This window comes from Danaus plexippus, chromosome 23 (genome assembly GCF_018135715.1).
Source record: "Danaus plexippus chromosome 23, MEX_DaPlex, whole genome shotgun sequence".
NCBI classification, from domain to species: domain Eukaryota; kingdom Metazoa; phylum Arthropoda; class Insecta; order Lepidoptera; family Nymphalidae; genus Danaus; species Danaus plexippus.
Window position 1 is genome coordinate 2,364,791 of NC_083551.1, and position 14,960 is coordinate 2,379,750.

A 14,960-nucleotide genomic window follows, 5' to 3' on the forward strand; every position below is an offset into this window, starting at 1 on the left:
CTTCGGAAGGAAATTGCATAAATATATATATATTTTTAAATATTCATCGAACATAAATTGAAATGTTCAAAAGAATCGTTAAAATATAAATTTTAAACCTGCTTACGTTATATGTAGGAACTAAATGTCTTACAACAAGAATTATTAGTAATTAGAAGGACAGTTGAAAAAAGGAAGCAAACAAAAACTAAATAAATTATCAACGTAAAGCATATTTAATTGTATTTGTTATAAGTCTCACACTTAACTCTGTTTTATTACAATATATTTTAGTCTGTTTCATTTTAAATCGTTGGTTTTTTTCTATAAGATTAATGTATTTATCGTTAGTTGTTATTTATTATCTGTGTTTCATAATAATCGTCTATTGTCACACAAGTCACTGTCAGGTTGAAGTGTAATATATTAAATGATTTAATTTTTCCGGATTCCTAATATAAATGCTTTATTGATATTACGTGTTTGCTGTAATTTATATATTTCTTGTTATGTCCTCTGTATGTTACAGTTGTTTCTGGAAGGTTATCGTATAGGGTCAAAACAAACAATAGTTTAGAACACATAAAATTTATTTATTTACATGCATTAAGTATTCACAATCTTGAAGCACGAGAGTGCTGTTCGTTTTACAGTAGGAACGTAACTTTAGATAATATCTACATCAATTTAATATTCTATTATATAAATATATAATGGTATTCAACGAAGTAAAAATTTTATAATAACTATGTACTTTCCCGTATTTATACATTTTTTTTTTATTATTCAAAATGTCAAAAATTTAAACACCTTGTATAGTGTATAGAACAGATAAAAAACGGTGTATTTTTTTTTCCTTTATCAGGTATAAGTTTACATATGATATATATAAACTTTTATTATTTTTTTTTCTTTTTTGACATACTTCCGTATTGTTTTTAAGTTTTAACGTATTTATATGACATTAGATTTGTATCCTTGGTAATATATCGTTTAATGAAAAACCAATTGTTTCTTTAGTGTCGGTGAAAGATTTTTTTGTTACTATCGTTACCAAGGACACAGATCTCATGTGTAATGACCATTCGTCTAGAAACGCGTTTTGAATTTTTGATATATTTGATGATTGTTTGTGTACAAGCGATCACTAGGTGTGTGAACGGACGAACAGTTTGAATGCTTAAGGACCCGAAGAGTATCAGATGCGACAAGAATGTACAGTAATTTCAGAACGTATAATAGATTCGTATAAAGTGTGAACTTTGAAATAATCCTATAAATAAATACCATAATGTAAAAGGTTTTAATCTTTATGCTGTAGCGTCAATTTTTTTCTTTGTAACCGTTATAAATTATTTTTTTCGTAATGATACTTAAATTTTCGTACAACTGAACTGACGCGTCCTGTCACTGTCATTATATATATATCGGTAAAACAGTATCGTGACTTGTTAATAATTTATTTGTTTATGAACTGTTTGTCGTGAATGAGTCGTTATCACGGCTGATATAAAACAGTGGTTAAAAGTAATTTTGAATGTTTAAAAATTGTTCGATTGTCGATTTCACACAGCCGATGTCAGATGTTTTTTTTTTTTAATTGTTTCATCTATTTATTGTATTCAGCTTTAACAATGAGGAGGTATTATTAACATTTAAATGTCAAGTGTGTTTTCTTGCTTCTTCTCTGTAATTGTATGTTACAGTAGAATGATTTTCATATAAGCATTTTTAATGTTTTTATTTACTTCTAGAATAAAGTGATCGCTCGCTGACAAAGTTTATGACCCACAAATATTTATTGCATCACTTCGTTTAATATCGATTTAATTAACCGAATCAGTAACAGCTCACTAATTAAAAATTAAATTAGTTTTATGATAACGCTACCAAATAAAATAATTATAACTATAGGTACATGGATCTATATATACAACTCGGCTGTATCGCTGGCTGGGGGGAGATTTTTCTCATTATTGCACATTCAGCTATTTATTTAAAAACAACATTATTATAAAACATGCGTTCGGAGACCAGGAGACACAACCGACAATAAATAATTTATGTAATCTATTAAGTACTTAAATAGAAACTATCACATTTATTCGAACGAAGCTATAATTTTTACAATTCATACTAATCTATGTACAATATTAAATAGTGATTTATAACTAGATTAGTGGAGATAATATAGAACCATCTAATGTCACTCGTGTCCGTCACTATCGATGTTTAATCGATTCATAGAGTTTAATCGTATCGTCACTTAGTAATCGAATCGTCGTCCGAATACTTCCGGCGCGAGCGAGCGCGCCGCCGCGTTTCATTTGGACGCGTTCACCACTAGGTTGGTGGCGGCCTCCTCGCTGGCGCCTATACTCATCGCCTTCTTCTTGAGGATGCCCAGGTCGGTGACGTTCTCGAGGAAACTCTTGTGCGCCGACAGCACCTTGGCGCTCTCGACGTCCTTTTTGAGTTCTTCCATATCTCGCTTCAGCTTCGCCCTTCGGTTTTGGAACCACGTGATCACCTGAGCGTTCGACAGCCCCAGCGAGCTGGCGATCTCGTCTCTGTCGGCCGGCGACAGATACTTCTGGTACAGGAACCGCTTCTCCAGCTCGAATATCTGATGGTTCGTGAACGCCGTCCTCGATTTCCGCTTCTTCTTCGGCTGCGGTCTCGAGTTGAATAGGTTCAGGTGATTCGATTGTCCGTCTGCAACAAAATTTTAAATTATATACTCGTACACGTATAGTCGACCTAAATAGGCGCAATTGACACGTCAGTTGTATAAATAATTTAATTAACAATAAAACTCGATAGTGGTAGTTGGTTCTACGATGAAAGGAAACGCGACTTGTTATCAGTCACTAAAACATTATTTAGTCTATGGCACTGCAATAAAGCGCCCGCAGCGCTAAAACGTAGCTCCATAAAGTATACAATAAAAGCAGCCGGAGCTCGCTGTGTTTTAACGAGCGCACAATAATATACGGGCACTTCGTAAAATCTTTTTAGACCGAAAGCAATCAGTGGTTACATTGTAATAACAATGATAATTATTTTTAGTTATTAAAATATTGAAATATTCCGCTTTTAACGGAAATGGAAATGTCGTTATCTCTAAAGCACTGTTCTATTTAGTGTAGATACCTAACATCGCTCGCACAGAAGTCGTTTTGCTGTAATTGTTTTTGTAATTAACTTGTTAATGTTTAAATTTATGGATTCAGGCTAAGTTTATGGTAATGTCACCTGAGGTTTCAGTTTTTAAATATTTTTTTTTAATCAAATAATTTATATTTATATATACGTAAGATACGAAACCTCTCAGCATGCCGTGGATTCTTCGTGCGGGTGCCGGGTCCATCGCGCTCATATATATATATCAATTCAATTTGTGCTATATTTTTATATTATTGAATTATCGAGAATAAGCCGCCATGTTGTGAGATCATTCACAATGGCGGTAAACCACAGATATTAATAAAATAACCTCACAGTTTAATACGAGCGTCGTTAATACTCTATGTTTGGTGGATTGATCCTTTTGTTGCACACAATCGTACCACATATTAAATAATAAATCATTTACAGTTTGCGAACGAGTGCAAATTAGTTTCATACATCGAATGAATGTGTTGTTAAAAAAAAAAGTCAGAACAATGTGGACAGTCCCAGAACTCGAAGGTCCTATAAAAAAATATATTTTATGATTCATATTAGCGATGACCATATAAGTAATTATAATTAAAAAAGATTGGCGCGATCTTTCCGATCGTCCTTTATTCCATTCATTCGAATTTAAATGTCGAAATAAAGAGAAACATAACAGAAAGGAGTTCGTATATATTAATCTCGAGCTGATCGCGTCCTCGGCGGATTCAGACCTCAATTAGGACTAAATGACATCAAATGTATTTATAAATGTCAGAACCGTTTTCAATATAACGTTTAAATAATTCGATTTCAAAGTTATTATTTTATCGATTGAGTTATTGTCATAATGTAATTACATATGTTTTATTATAAAATCAGCTGTCAAACTGTGGTCACAAGACACAATGTGTTTTAGGTCGGCCGTTTGTATTAATTATACAAGAAATCGCAATACTCATCGTCTTATTAAGGAAATGTTATAACGTTGTTAGTCAGACAAAAAATAACAAATCAGTCACGGCCAGCACCTGATGTTTCGTTCTAATGTTCAATTAATTGAAGGAAATCATTTCAAACCCAAAATAATGGAAACGGGGACATTTTGATTGGATACAGAGTTGAATGCACCGAAATATTATTAGTAGAATTCCCTGAAGTCGTTAAATAACGTTCGTTATAGGGAATAGACGAATGCGAGAGATGTATTGATTTCTGAACGTTCCTTATCCGTCCTGTTCAACGAGTCGCGTGTATTCAGGTTTCATCGTGTAGAATTCTTGATTTCGTTCGGCCGTCAAGATCGCCTTATTGATTTCCCTTAGTTATCTTTTTAACTTGTCACGACTTACTTAATTAACTGCTCAATAACGTCACGTAGTTGTTTCCGTTGATGCGACTGTGATGCTTAAGTAACAAATTTTAGAGTGTATTTTTGTGACGGTAGAAATCAATTTGTGCTACCCATTATTCCATTTGCTGTACATCGACGGTTGTCAAGCGATGATTGGCGGGTCGTGTATGTTTGTGACAGCATTGTATGGTTAGGCTCTAGTTACTAAGTTTTGTCGATGGGTGAACGTCTTGGTCGTTCGATACGCACGTCTGCAATATTAGCTCGGATGTGAATGAATGTGACTTAACTGGATTAAATTATATTTGATTGTTAATTGAATATTTTTTTTTAGAAAAATCTGTTGACAGCCTTAAGAGTTACGCTTTATATATATAAATGTCATATAATTGAATATATATCATCGTAATTTTATATGAAAAATTTACTTGAAACTATAAAAAACATCAAAATATTTTCCTACCCTCATAAAATTTTTCGTATATAATATTTCATATGCCATTATTATTATTGAATAATGTTCAATGTATGTTATAAATGTTTAAAACACGTCTTGATCTTTAACGGGTAAGTAAGGTCACAATTCACATATAATATATAATAAAGCCGTATAGTTACAAAATACAAGAGAAATCCATTAAATATACAGAATGTAGATCTCTATCACGCGTTATTAGTAGTTGGAGCACAATCCAAGTTCCAACAAATTGATTCCAGTTTAATGTTAACAAAGAAAAGGGCGATTTTGTGGAATTTTGAAGCATTAAGTTTAAAAAAGCGTAGCGAAACATCCCTACGTGGGGTTCGTTAGTTTTTTTAGACATGTTTAATGTCGAGTTTGAGGTTAAGGAGTAAATGAAAATAGACTGAATTTAATGAGATCTAAGATTTTCGCGAGTTTCATTCATTTAAATGAAACTAATATTTTTCGTATAAACTACGCGTGATTTATTTTTGTAAAAAACTACATACTCCCGACGTTTCGGTTACTTTTCAGCAATGAGACTGAATTTAGTTAACAAAATAGAATATTAACATAACACATAAGTTGAATTAAACTCCAAATATATATGAATAGTTACTTATGTTCATGAAGCGACGAAGTTACTATCTCAACTTTAACCGGAGCAGCATATTAAATAATAGCGCCGTCACGTGTTATTGAACACGGATTATAAATAAATCGTCATTATACATCACGTCTGTTACGCGGCTAGTGACATGTGACTTTGCTGTCTAAATTATTTCATATGTCATAAATTATCAGTGTACGTTATATTACGCTCATCTCCATACTAAATTAGTATTATTTGATCGGCATCCACAAAGGCGTCGCTTGAACGGCTGGTTTCGTACCACGGCCGATTGACGCCAAGTGTCGTACGGGACTGGGGAAATGGTTCGTGAACATTCGCCTTCTTAATTAGGATAAGTATCCTGTTAAAATGTTTTTCATATGTACGTTTGCTTATGTTCTATGCAAGTTGTTTTCAGTTAGATAGAATCACGATACGTTTGCTAACGGTAAGTGAAATTTATGAAAATACCTTAAATTCACCACCTTAAATCTTAAAACCACATTCTCACGACTGCTGTTCACACGCACCCAGCTAACATTTTGGTTTAACGCCCCGTTGACCGCCACCACCTAGGAACCATTTTGTACTTCGATTTATGAAATACTCATATTTTTTTAAACGCCGCAAACGATTGAGAATTCGATTCAGTGGCCTGGTGTTACAATTCAATTGTTTTTTTTTTTTTTTTGTAATAATCGTTCAATGATCCGACCGTTCAGGTACGGCTGTTCATATTTTATGGTGGTTGACTTACTTTATAAGTAAATTAGTCATAAAATGTAAACAACTATTTTATACAAACAAACATACTCCTAAAAAACAGGCTTAGTTCCACATTCGCAGACAGATAAGATAAAAAACGGCGCCAAAATGCTAGAGTGGATATCCGAACGCATAAATTAATGGCGCCATATTGAGGGTATTCCAAAATTTGGAGTTCGTTCGAAATTCAACATAATCGTGTCATTGCATTCCTAGATTTGAAAAAAGAACGCACGGAACAAAAACTGTGCACGCGTGGGTTAGAGCGGCAGTTAGTGCATCGTCCGTGACAGTATAACTACCGATGTTTATCGTTACCGAAGCTCACATTCAGTAATGTCGACTGTCTTGTAATACTAATGAATAGTTTTCATCGGACCGTTTACCGAGAGCTAGTTTTAGTTGTAACTGTAATAATATGTTAGTTGTTATTTTCTAACAAATGTAGTCGTTGGCGAGTAGAATGACTGGTTATTTCACAGACTGCACGGCTGTTATGTGACGAGTACGTTTCATATATGACATTTACAATTTGTAGCCAGCTTGTATTGTATAATACGATTTTTATGCCCTCTCTATCCGACGAGTGTTTTGGTTCGGATACTTTGAAGTTTCAGTCGATCCGATAATTTTTTACCACCTCTTCAAACCTGAGTAGTCAAAACAAACCATTAGAGTCCCTTTTAAGAATCCACTTGAAGTGCCGTCTTGTTTCATGCTATAGATTCTTTAAAGTTTTTTTTTCAACCAAATCTTATTTAATATATTAAAATGTCAATAAATATATCAAAAGCAACGTTCCATTCCTTGCCGAGGATCGTTTATCACATCATCAAATACCGTCTTTCTATATAAATCACTATCAGGCAATAATGTGGCCCTCCGGGGATACCGAAAACACTTCCTCCTGTCACATAATTGCTTAAACTGTTATTAGTGGAATAAAGACATATGAGCGAGGGTTTGTATTTATGGAGGGATTATGGCCTTTTAATAGTGTCGCTGTGAGAGTGTTACGCTCTGACTATGATTTATTTTAAGATGAACTATGCGAGAAACACATGAATAAAATGCTTTCAATACTCTATTAAGATATATTCACATATGAATGGATGCTATTTATACGTTGTATGTTAATATATTTAATACGTTTACGGCGTAATTACGTGAACGTTTAAAACTATAACAAATATATCAACGGCTAATAGCTATATGTTTGTGTGCGGTCTACGAATTACTGCCATGTGTCAAGCGACAGACAACAAAACGCCTTGCTGACAGAAATATTGGTAACATTGCTTTGGAATAAAAAAAAAAAAGTTTTTATGTCACCAAATTTAAAGTATTTTACACTCTATTTATTAGAAGGAAGGTATGAAATGCATTGGTACCGATTAAAATATTTTAAAACTCTAATATTAGTGGTAACAGCGCTGATGATTGTTTCATACTTAATAAACTGTCTCCGGCGAATGTTTCTTAATATCCAGAATTACTTGCTTTTGTACACATACAAGCAAATAATTTTAGGATTAAGTAAATATGAATTATAGCTATCGTAACCTTATGTTGAAATGAGATCGGTGGGCGGTCGAATCTGTGTGGTCTGTCGGGAAGTTTTTCTACAACGAAATTAATTTAATCTGAATATAAAATTGTTTTCTAATTAATCGGATTAACAATTAATAAAGCGCTGTATTAACCAGCAATGAGTTTGGTAGTCGTCACATGAACAGAGCAAGACTAATTGAGACATCCGTCACTAGTGACATTAATTCAGACGTCTGGTGCCCTGGTATAAATAGCAACTTTAACATTTATTGGTCCATTAATACAAGTGCTAATAATTCATCTCTAATGAAGAGAATATATTAGCCTACTAAAATATATTTTCCCTAAATCCCAATAAATGTCTTTGCAACCCAAACAAAAAGCTAAGGTTAAACACAAATCTAAATTTATCCATCCTGCGGTCCAATAAAACGCCGCTACGTGTATCCGAACTCTATAATAAACAGGCAACTTTCCGCCATGAAGGAAAACAGTGGGAAACAATGCTGCCAACAATCAAAACGTCACCACCGATTCAGATTTATTTCCTCGTCGATTTATATCGTCCCCGACTCGGTGGGGACACGCCGGGCGGCCGGGATCGCCTTATGACCGTGATTTGTCTATATTCAATGTGACAGTAAATCACTTGATAAATAATTAAAATTAAGCGTAGCTTTGGATTTATTAAGATTACGCTTCTATTGTTTATATTTTCATGGCTTTGGTATGTTAAATAAATGTTGCCTGATATATATGTATTATGACTTAATTTATCTAATTTGTATCGATAGGCGATACTGCCGTAATATACAAAAAATAAATGACAATGTTCAATAATATTAATTGATATCCTTATAACTCTAATTGAAACTGACTAAATTCAATGAATTGAATATTTATATGAACAGGTATATGTTTAAAGTGTCAAATCACGTAGCGACGTTATCCCCTTAGCAAACTCCGGAGGGCGCTAGGATCACTTGACACGGAATCACTTACAATTTACAACAATTACCATGAATTGATTAAAACAAATTTTCCAGGGTTCGATAGTTCTACGTCAGGTTTAAACAGTCTAACTTCTTAAGGTTGATTATGCCTATTGTAGGTATATCTGTTCAGTTATTGTATATTATATATACGATGAGTCCGCTGTAATAGTATGTTCATGATTTCTATTAACATTCCTAAATTCAATAAACCTTTATTATAGTAAAAACGGTATTAATTAAAAAATATATATATATGATGTATTTTATTATCTTTATTTTGTGGGACCCGTCTTAAAATCACGTCTGTTAATAAACGTTAATCCGGAACGCAATCATCATATCAGCGGAGCGAGTTGTCGAAGAATTTTCGCTTAGTAGGATAGGGACGGGTGGGGATGGGGATGGGGATAGGGGATAGGGGTGATATTGTCAGGGCGTTTTCCATTTCACGCTCCGCCGGCTCCTGATGACGTCGCATTCCGCCCGCCTAATGGCTCGACAAATGAACACGCCCCGTCATAACTGTCGCTCGGATTAATACTCTTTAACAGTCAACCATCTTGTAGGTAGTTGTACATTCTAAATTTAAAAATATTTACACCGAAAAGGTTTCCTTGGACAGTTTACGTTTATATTATTATATAAAAAGGTGGAATATATAAAAAAATAATGTAATTTTTATTAGAAAGTTTGAAGCGAATACAAAGTATGCGCATATGTAGGTATATGTTATTATCGTCTAGATTGTATCCTTACAAATAATATAACATTAAAATCATATCATACATCTCGATGTCATGTAAAACTGTTATGATAATTGCCCGTCTGTTAGTCACTAGTAAACAATAGATACAAACATTGTTACTGATGAAGCTGCCATTACTCACGTCACCTTGTAATAAGACAATAATGAGCAAAATATATGTTTACAATACCATTAAATACAGATTATATACGAGTGTAGATATTTGTTGTCAAGCACAAAGTATAAATAACACAAATAGGACTCCAATTTTCGTATTAATCAATGATAGCTGATACCCAATTCAACGGGTCTCATAAAACAAAATGAAATCGTAAAAGATAAATGTTTAAAGAAATATAAAAAAGATAAAGATAATTCGTTAATACATCTCCATGTTCTTGTCACAATAACTAAAACTGCATCATAATAATGAAATAAAAAATAACAGTCGTTTCGAAATCGGAATGAACAAAGGCTGCGATCATAGACAGTGCATTGCTATTAAAAAAACTAACTGTCAACACCTTAACAGATAAAAAATGCATTTATTGTCCACCTGAGCTATTAACAGCGCGTGCTTCTGTTTATAGTCTGTACCGAGAACTCGTTAATCGACAAGTACATATCGATTCTATTTTTTGTGCGGCGTTGTTATATTGTTACTGTGATTGTAGCTTTGCGTTTAGGCCTATAACGACCTGTCGACTATGACTGGAATAAATTCTATGATTTTTTACTTTGGTTTTCCAATAATGAAGTCGTACGGGAGTGTTTACGGTTCATATGATAGGATTATGATAACGAAACTTGTTTTTGGCAGAATAAAACAATTCAAACAGAAAAATTTAAACCATAATTTATTATAAGTATAATTAGAAAAAATATTAATCTATGTGTAGTTCATAATATTTAAACTTAGCAATTAAATAAGCCACATTTTATTTCCACCAGGGTTTCCGCTACATAAAATCTAATACATTATGTTATATATCGATTATAATACCGATGCGGATAATCGATTCCAGTCCCGGCAGGGCGCAAGCTCAGGTGGATGCCATTTGAAAATGGAACGCGACTTGACAATATTTTTTTATTCCTATTTGTGACGATCGCGTTCTGTTTCGCTTCAATCGATTTATTGTTGTCTATGGTGATTATATTTTACATCAATGACGATAATAAAGTAATTTTTATACACACGGCACGATTTTATAAAGAAATATTTATTGTATTTAAATTTTAATATCACATACAATTTAAGAGACAGTAGAAGTTTTTGAAAATAGTATTATTTGAGTGATATTCAAAATATTCTCAAAACAAACTTAAAAAAAAAAGAATAGTAGGTAGAAACTATTTTAAAATTTAAATATAAGGTAGGTATATGATAATCGTGTTAGTGGGTGTATATTAAAAGCAAGTTTCAGGCGTAACAAATTAGCGTTTTGAGCGTATAAATAAAGTGTTAGAGAATATTTAATCAAAGTACCAAGAGAGCATGTAATGGTGTTTGATATGAAAATGTGAGGAGTTTTATATTCATGTATTATCTTCGTAAGCCACGCTCCGATGGTTCTTTGTAACATACGTTTGTGAATCACCCTGTGAATGATACATAAGATGTGTTATTACGTTAATTTTTGTGTTTTGAATTGTCTTTATCTCTTCATTGCCATCCTGGCGTTGAGATTTATCATTTAACGTGTTACTTTGTAGTTTTGACGACGTAATTTCTTTTTACTTTGTATCATATATAACTTTAATAGGTTGAAAAATATATTTAACATCTGAAACAAAGCATTTTAATGCATCCATTAATATCTAATAAGATCTTTATTTCATTTCTCTTTTTTCTCCATTAGGATTAAATTAAATTTTACTACAATCAACACATTCCGCAACCCAACCTCTTTATAGAATAAGCATTGATCAAAACTCTCCGTTCCTTACATTTTCTATAACTTCTAATCACTTCATTCACATATAATATTGTATACATAACATAAAAGTAAAGGCACATTATATAAATGTTAAACCGAAACGAAATTGATTGTTGCCAAATTGTTGTAAGTAAATAATTGATAAACTCTGGCAGAACACCAACAGATGCGAGCTTAAATTAGACGATTTTGATTGAATATCGGTAAACCTGATCGGACTTGTTCAGAATGGAACATAATATGGATAATGTTTAAATAATGAAATATTAAATATTTACAAAAAAGTAAAAATAAAACAAAAATCTTATCGCGAATATAAAACAAAATGAATAATAAAGATAAATTTAGACAATTTTTATTATTAAAATAAGAATATATGACTGAAAATCAGAAATAAATAATAGTTTATAACACAGTTTTAACTATTTAATCAATATATTAGTAGATATATGTAATGTCATGTGACTAGATAAACAATAACAAAGCGGTCTATCGTACAAAATTACAAGTAATTATGTATTGCCAGCGTTATATTAACATGGATGCACCTGCTTTTTCGGTAATTGTTCCTTTATAGGCATGTTAAATCAATTTATAATATTTGTATAAAAAACTTCTTGTCATGGTTTAATAGGCACCTATATGTTTTTTTTTTGGGTTGAGTTCGAAAAAGGTTTTATAATTTGTAATTTATTTAAAATTTTAAAGGTTTCAGGACTGTTCTATTCGATTTTTAAAAGTATATGTAAGATTATTTGTTGAAATAATATGTTTTTTATTATAGAAAAAGCGATAATTTTGTTTTGGTTCGTCCGAACCGACGTCTGTGTCCCTAAATCCTGCTAACATAATAAAACAAATCAATGACAAATCATCGACGTGTGTTAATGTATTGAATCAACACCAAAAAAGACAGGGAACAATTAATTTCACGGGCGTATAGATGTAATAACTCAGACAATCGTGTAGCGACGTACAAAATTCGCACCCTTTCCATTACCGCGGTGTCGAATGTAAACAGTGAGGTGGTTGTATAAAACGATCAGTGCACTGTGTTAGATAATACCGGACGGTATTCGTTTCCCAGACAAAGCCGAGTAATCTGCCGCTAATGTTTTATAGTTCATGCTTATTGAGGGGGAGATTCGTCGCGCACAGCACAGATTGCCAGTTTTGTTAATACTAATTTGACACAGGGTCTGTTTTAAAACGAATTCACTTTAATGTTGCGACTTAACGAATTACAATTGATTGATTAAACTTTATACGTAAGAAGAAATCAGATTTAAAGTCATATATTTTTAGCTCCGTTATAGTATATAATAGATTGAAAATTAGGAGCATATTTGTGATAGAAAATATATGATTGCAGTGAAAAGAAACCATTTTAAACCACGGAAGCATAGAATTGGTAAACAGGCTATAAAGGACGCAATATGTCTGCGTAGTGGAACGGAAAATGACAGAATAACAGTGTAGCCAACATTGAAAACGATTGTTCGCGCGCGTTCGCCTGCGAGGAGGGTGGCAAGTGTTGCTTTTTATCAAACATAACTTTAAGGGCGAGATGTATTTACTCACCGCTGGATAATTCTATTATAAATAAATCAACAGTTTCCGTTTACAAAGGTTTAGTGTTTTTTTATAGAGATTGCTCCTTTTAAATTGAATTCCCTATAATTGAAGCAGATGTACATATGTGTACAGCGATAGATTATATAATTATTTATCTCATAAACGTTTTAAAGTTCTTTTCATGAAACCAAATATTTAGTCTTTAAATGAAACTAGTATTATTCGGATATACTACGCGGATTTTATTATTTAAACAACTACATAATCCTACGCGGATTTTATTTTAAATAATAAAATCCGCGTAGTATATCCGAATAATACTAGTTTCATTTAAATGAATAAAACTCACGAAAATCTTAGATCTCAAATATTTAGTAACTTTTTAATAGATTCTGTTAAATAAGAGCAATATTTTTCTTATTTTAAAGCGTTACCTGTAGTCATTAGTTATTTGTCGAAAAAGGCAAAAAGTTATAATAAGATACAATGAGTGCAGCGACAAATAAAGTTAAAAAAATCTAAAGGAGAATTTCCTTTTGAAAACATTAACATAATTTAAATTCATCAACATCATATTTAAGGTACAAATTGAAATGACCGAATATTTATGTCACTTCTATTTCTAGTTACCGTATACAATATTATGCCATTTACAAATAGGCCACAAAGTTTCACAGAATCTTTCAATTTGCTGTAAGCAATTATGGTCGATATCGGTAGTTAGTAGGGCTTATATTTGTGAGTCAGTTTTAAACTATTAACGGGAGGCATATCGCGTGTTGGCGTATCGAGCAAAGATCGCGAGCCGACCAAATAGTTCTAAATCACGGAACGACGACAAATCACTAGAATTACGAAGTCTCATTAGCTATCACATTTGAAGGGAAAATAGAAATGTAAGAATTACAGTAAATACTTACTAAAATTTTATTATGCGGAGTTGATGGCCGCGCCGCGCCGGGCCGCGTGAGCCCATAACAATGAACCGAAACTTAGAAGGCTAATACGTTTTATGATTTTATTTTTTTTTCAACTCGCAGAGTAATTAACGCATGGCAATAAACGAGCTACAGCAAGCAACAGCACCTTTTGCGCCTCCCACTGCATACAAATTGACTTTTTTCGGTCGCCCTACACAAATATTAGGCCGGACACACACGGGCCGGTTAAAAAAACGTAAGATAACGAGTGCTACCGGTCAAAGCGGCCGCTCTGCCGCAAAGAAACAGGCGGGGCCCGTCACGCACAAAACAAACTCGAGCGACAGCCGTGAGAGAGACGCGGATATATGAATAGTGTGGGTTAGAGAGAGACGGCGATTTACCGGTGAATTTAAAATAGTATAATAACTGATGGATAAACAAACAGACATGGCTGACAAAAAGGGATGGAGGAAATCTTCATTACAAGAAGGCGCCAGGATATTGTTAATACAAAGAACAATCACCACTGATATTGGAGAGCGCTCCATTTGTTCCCGGGGAGGTTATTAGTTAAAACATAATTAACTATTAATTGAACGTGAGTTCTCATAATTCAAACAAAAACAGAATGACATTGTGGATTTCATTTTGTTTATTAAAGGAGAGATCGAAATCATTTTATTTTCTTATTAGTTATACCTAGACTAATTATTAAATATGATTACCCCTTTGTTGAACTTTACCTGCCTTTGTCAGAACTACGTAAACCTGAAATATATTTCGGAATGTTTAAAAAATACATAAATTAAATAATAATAATAATCAATCAAAGTCGTCGTATTTCATAAAGTTTTGTGATGCACAAAAACGACTTTTTTATTTACTGGCGCCGGGTATGATG

General features: G+C 32.9%; 1 protein-coding gene across 1 annotated transcript in view; it reads right to left on the reverse strand.

The window, feature by feature from the left end:
* Positions 1-551: 551 nt before the first annotated feature.
* LOC116774918 (transcription factor LBX1-like) overlaps positions 552-14,960 on the reverse strand; it is a 33,443-nt gene continuing 19,034 nt past the window's right edge. The window contains exon 2 of the mRNA XM_032667703.2: positions 552-2,694. Coding sequence (XP_032523594.2) covers positions 2,303-2,694 — 392 coding nt within the window. The 3' untranslated portion in view covers positions 552-2,302. The remainder of the gene's footprint in view (positions 2,695-14,960) is intronic.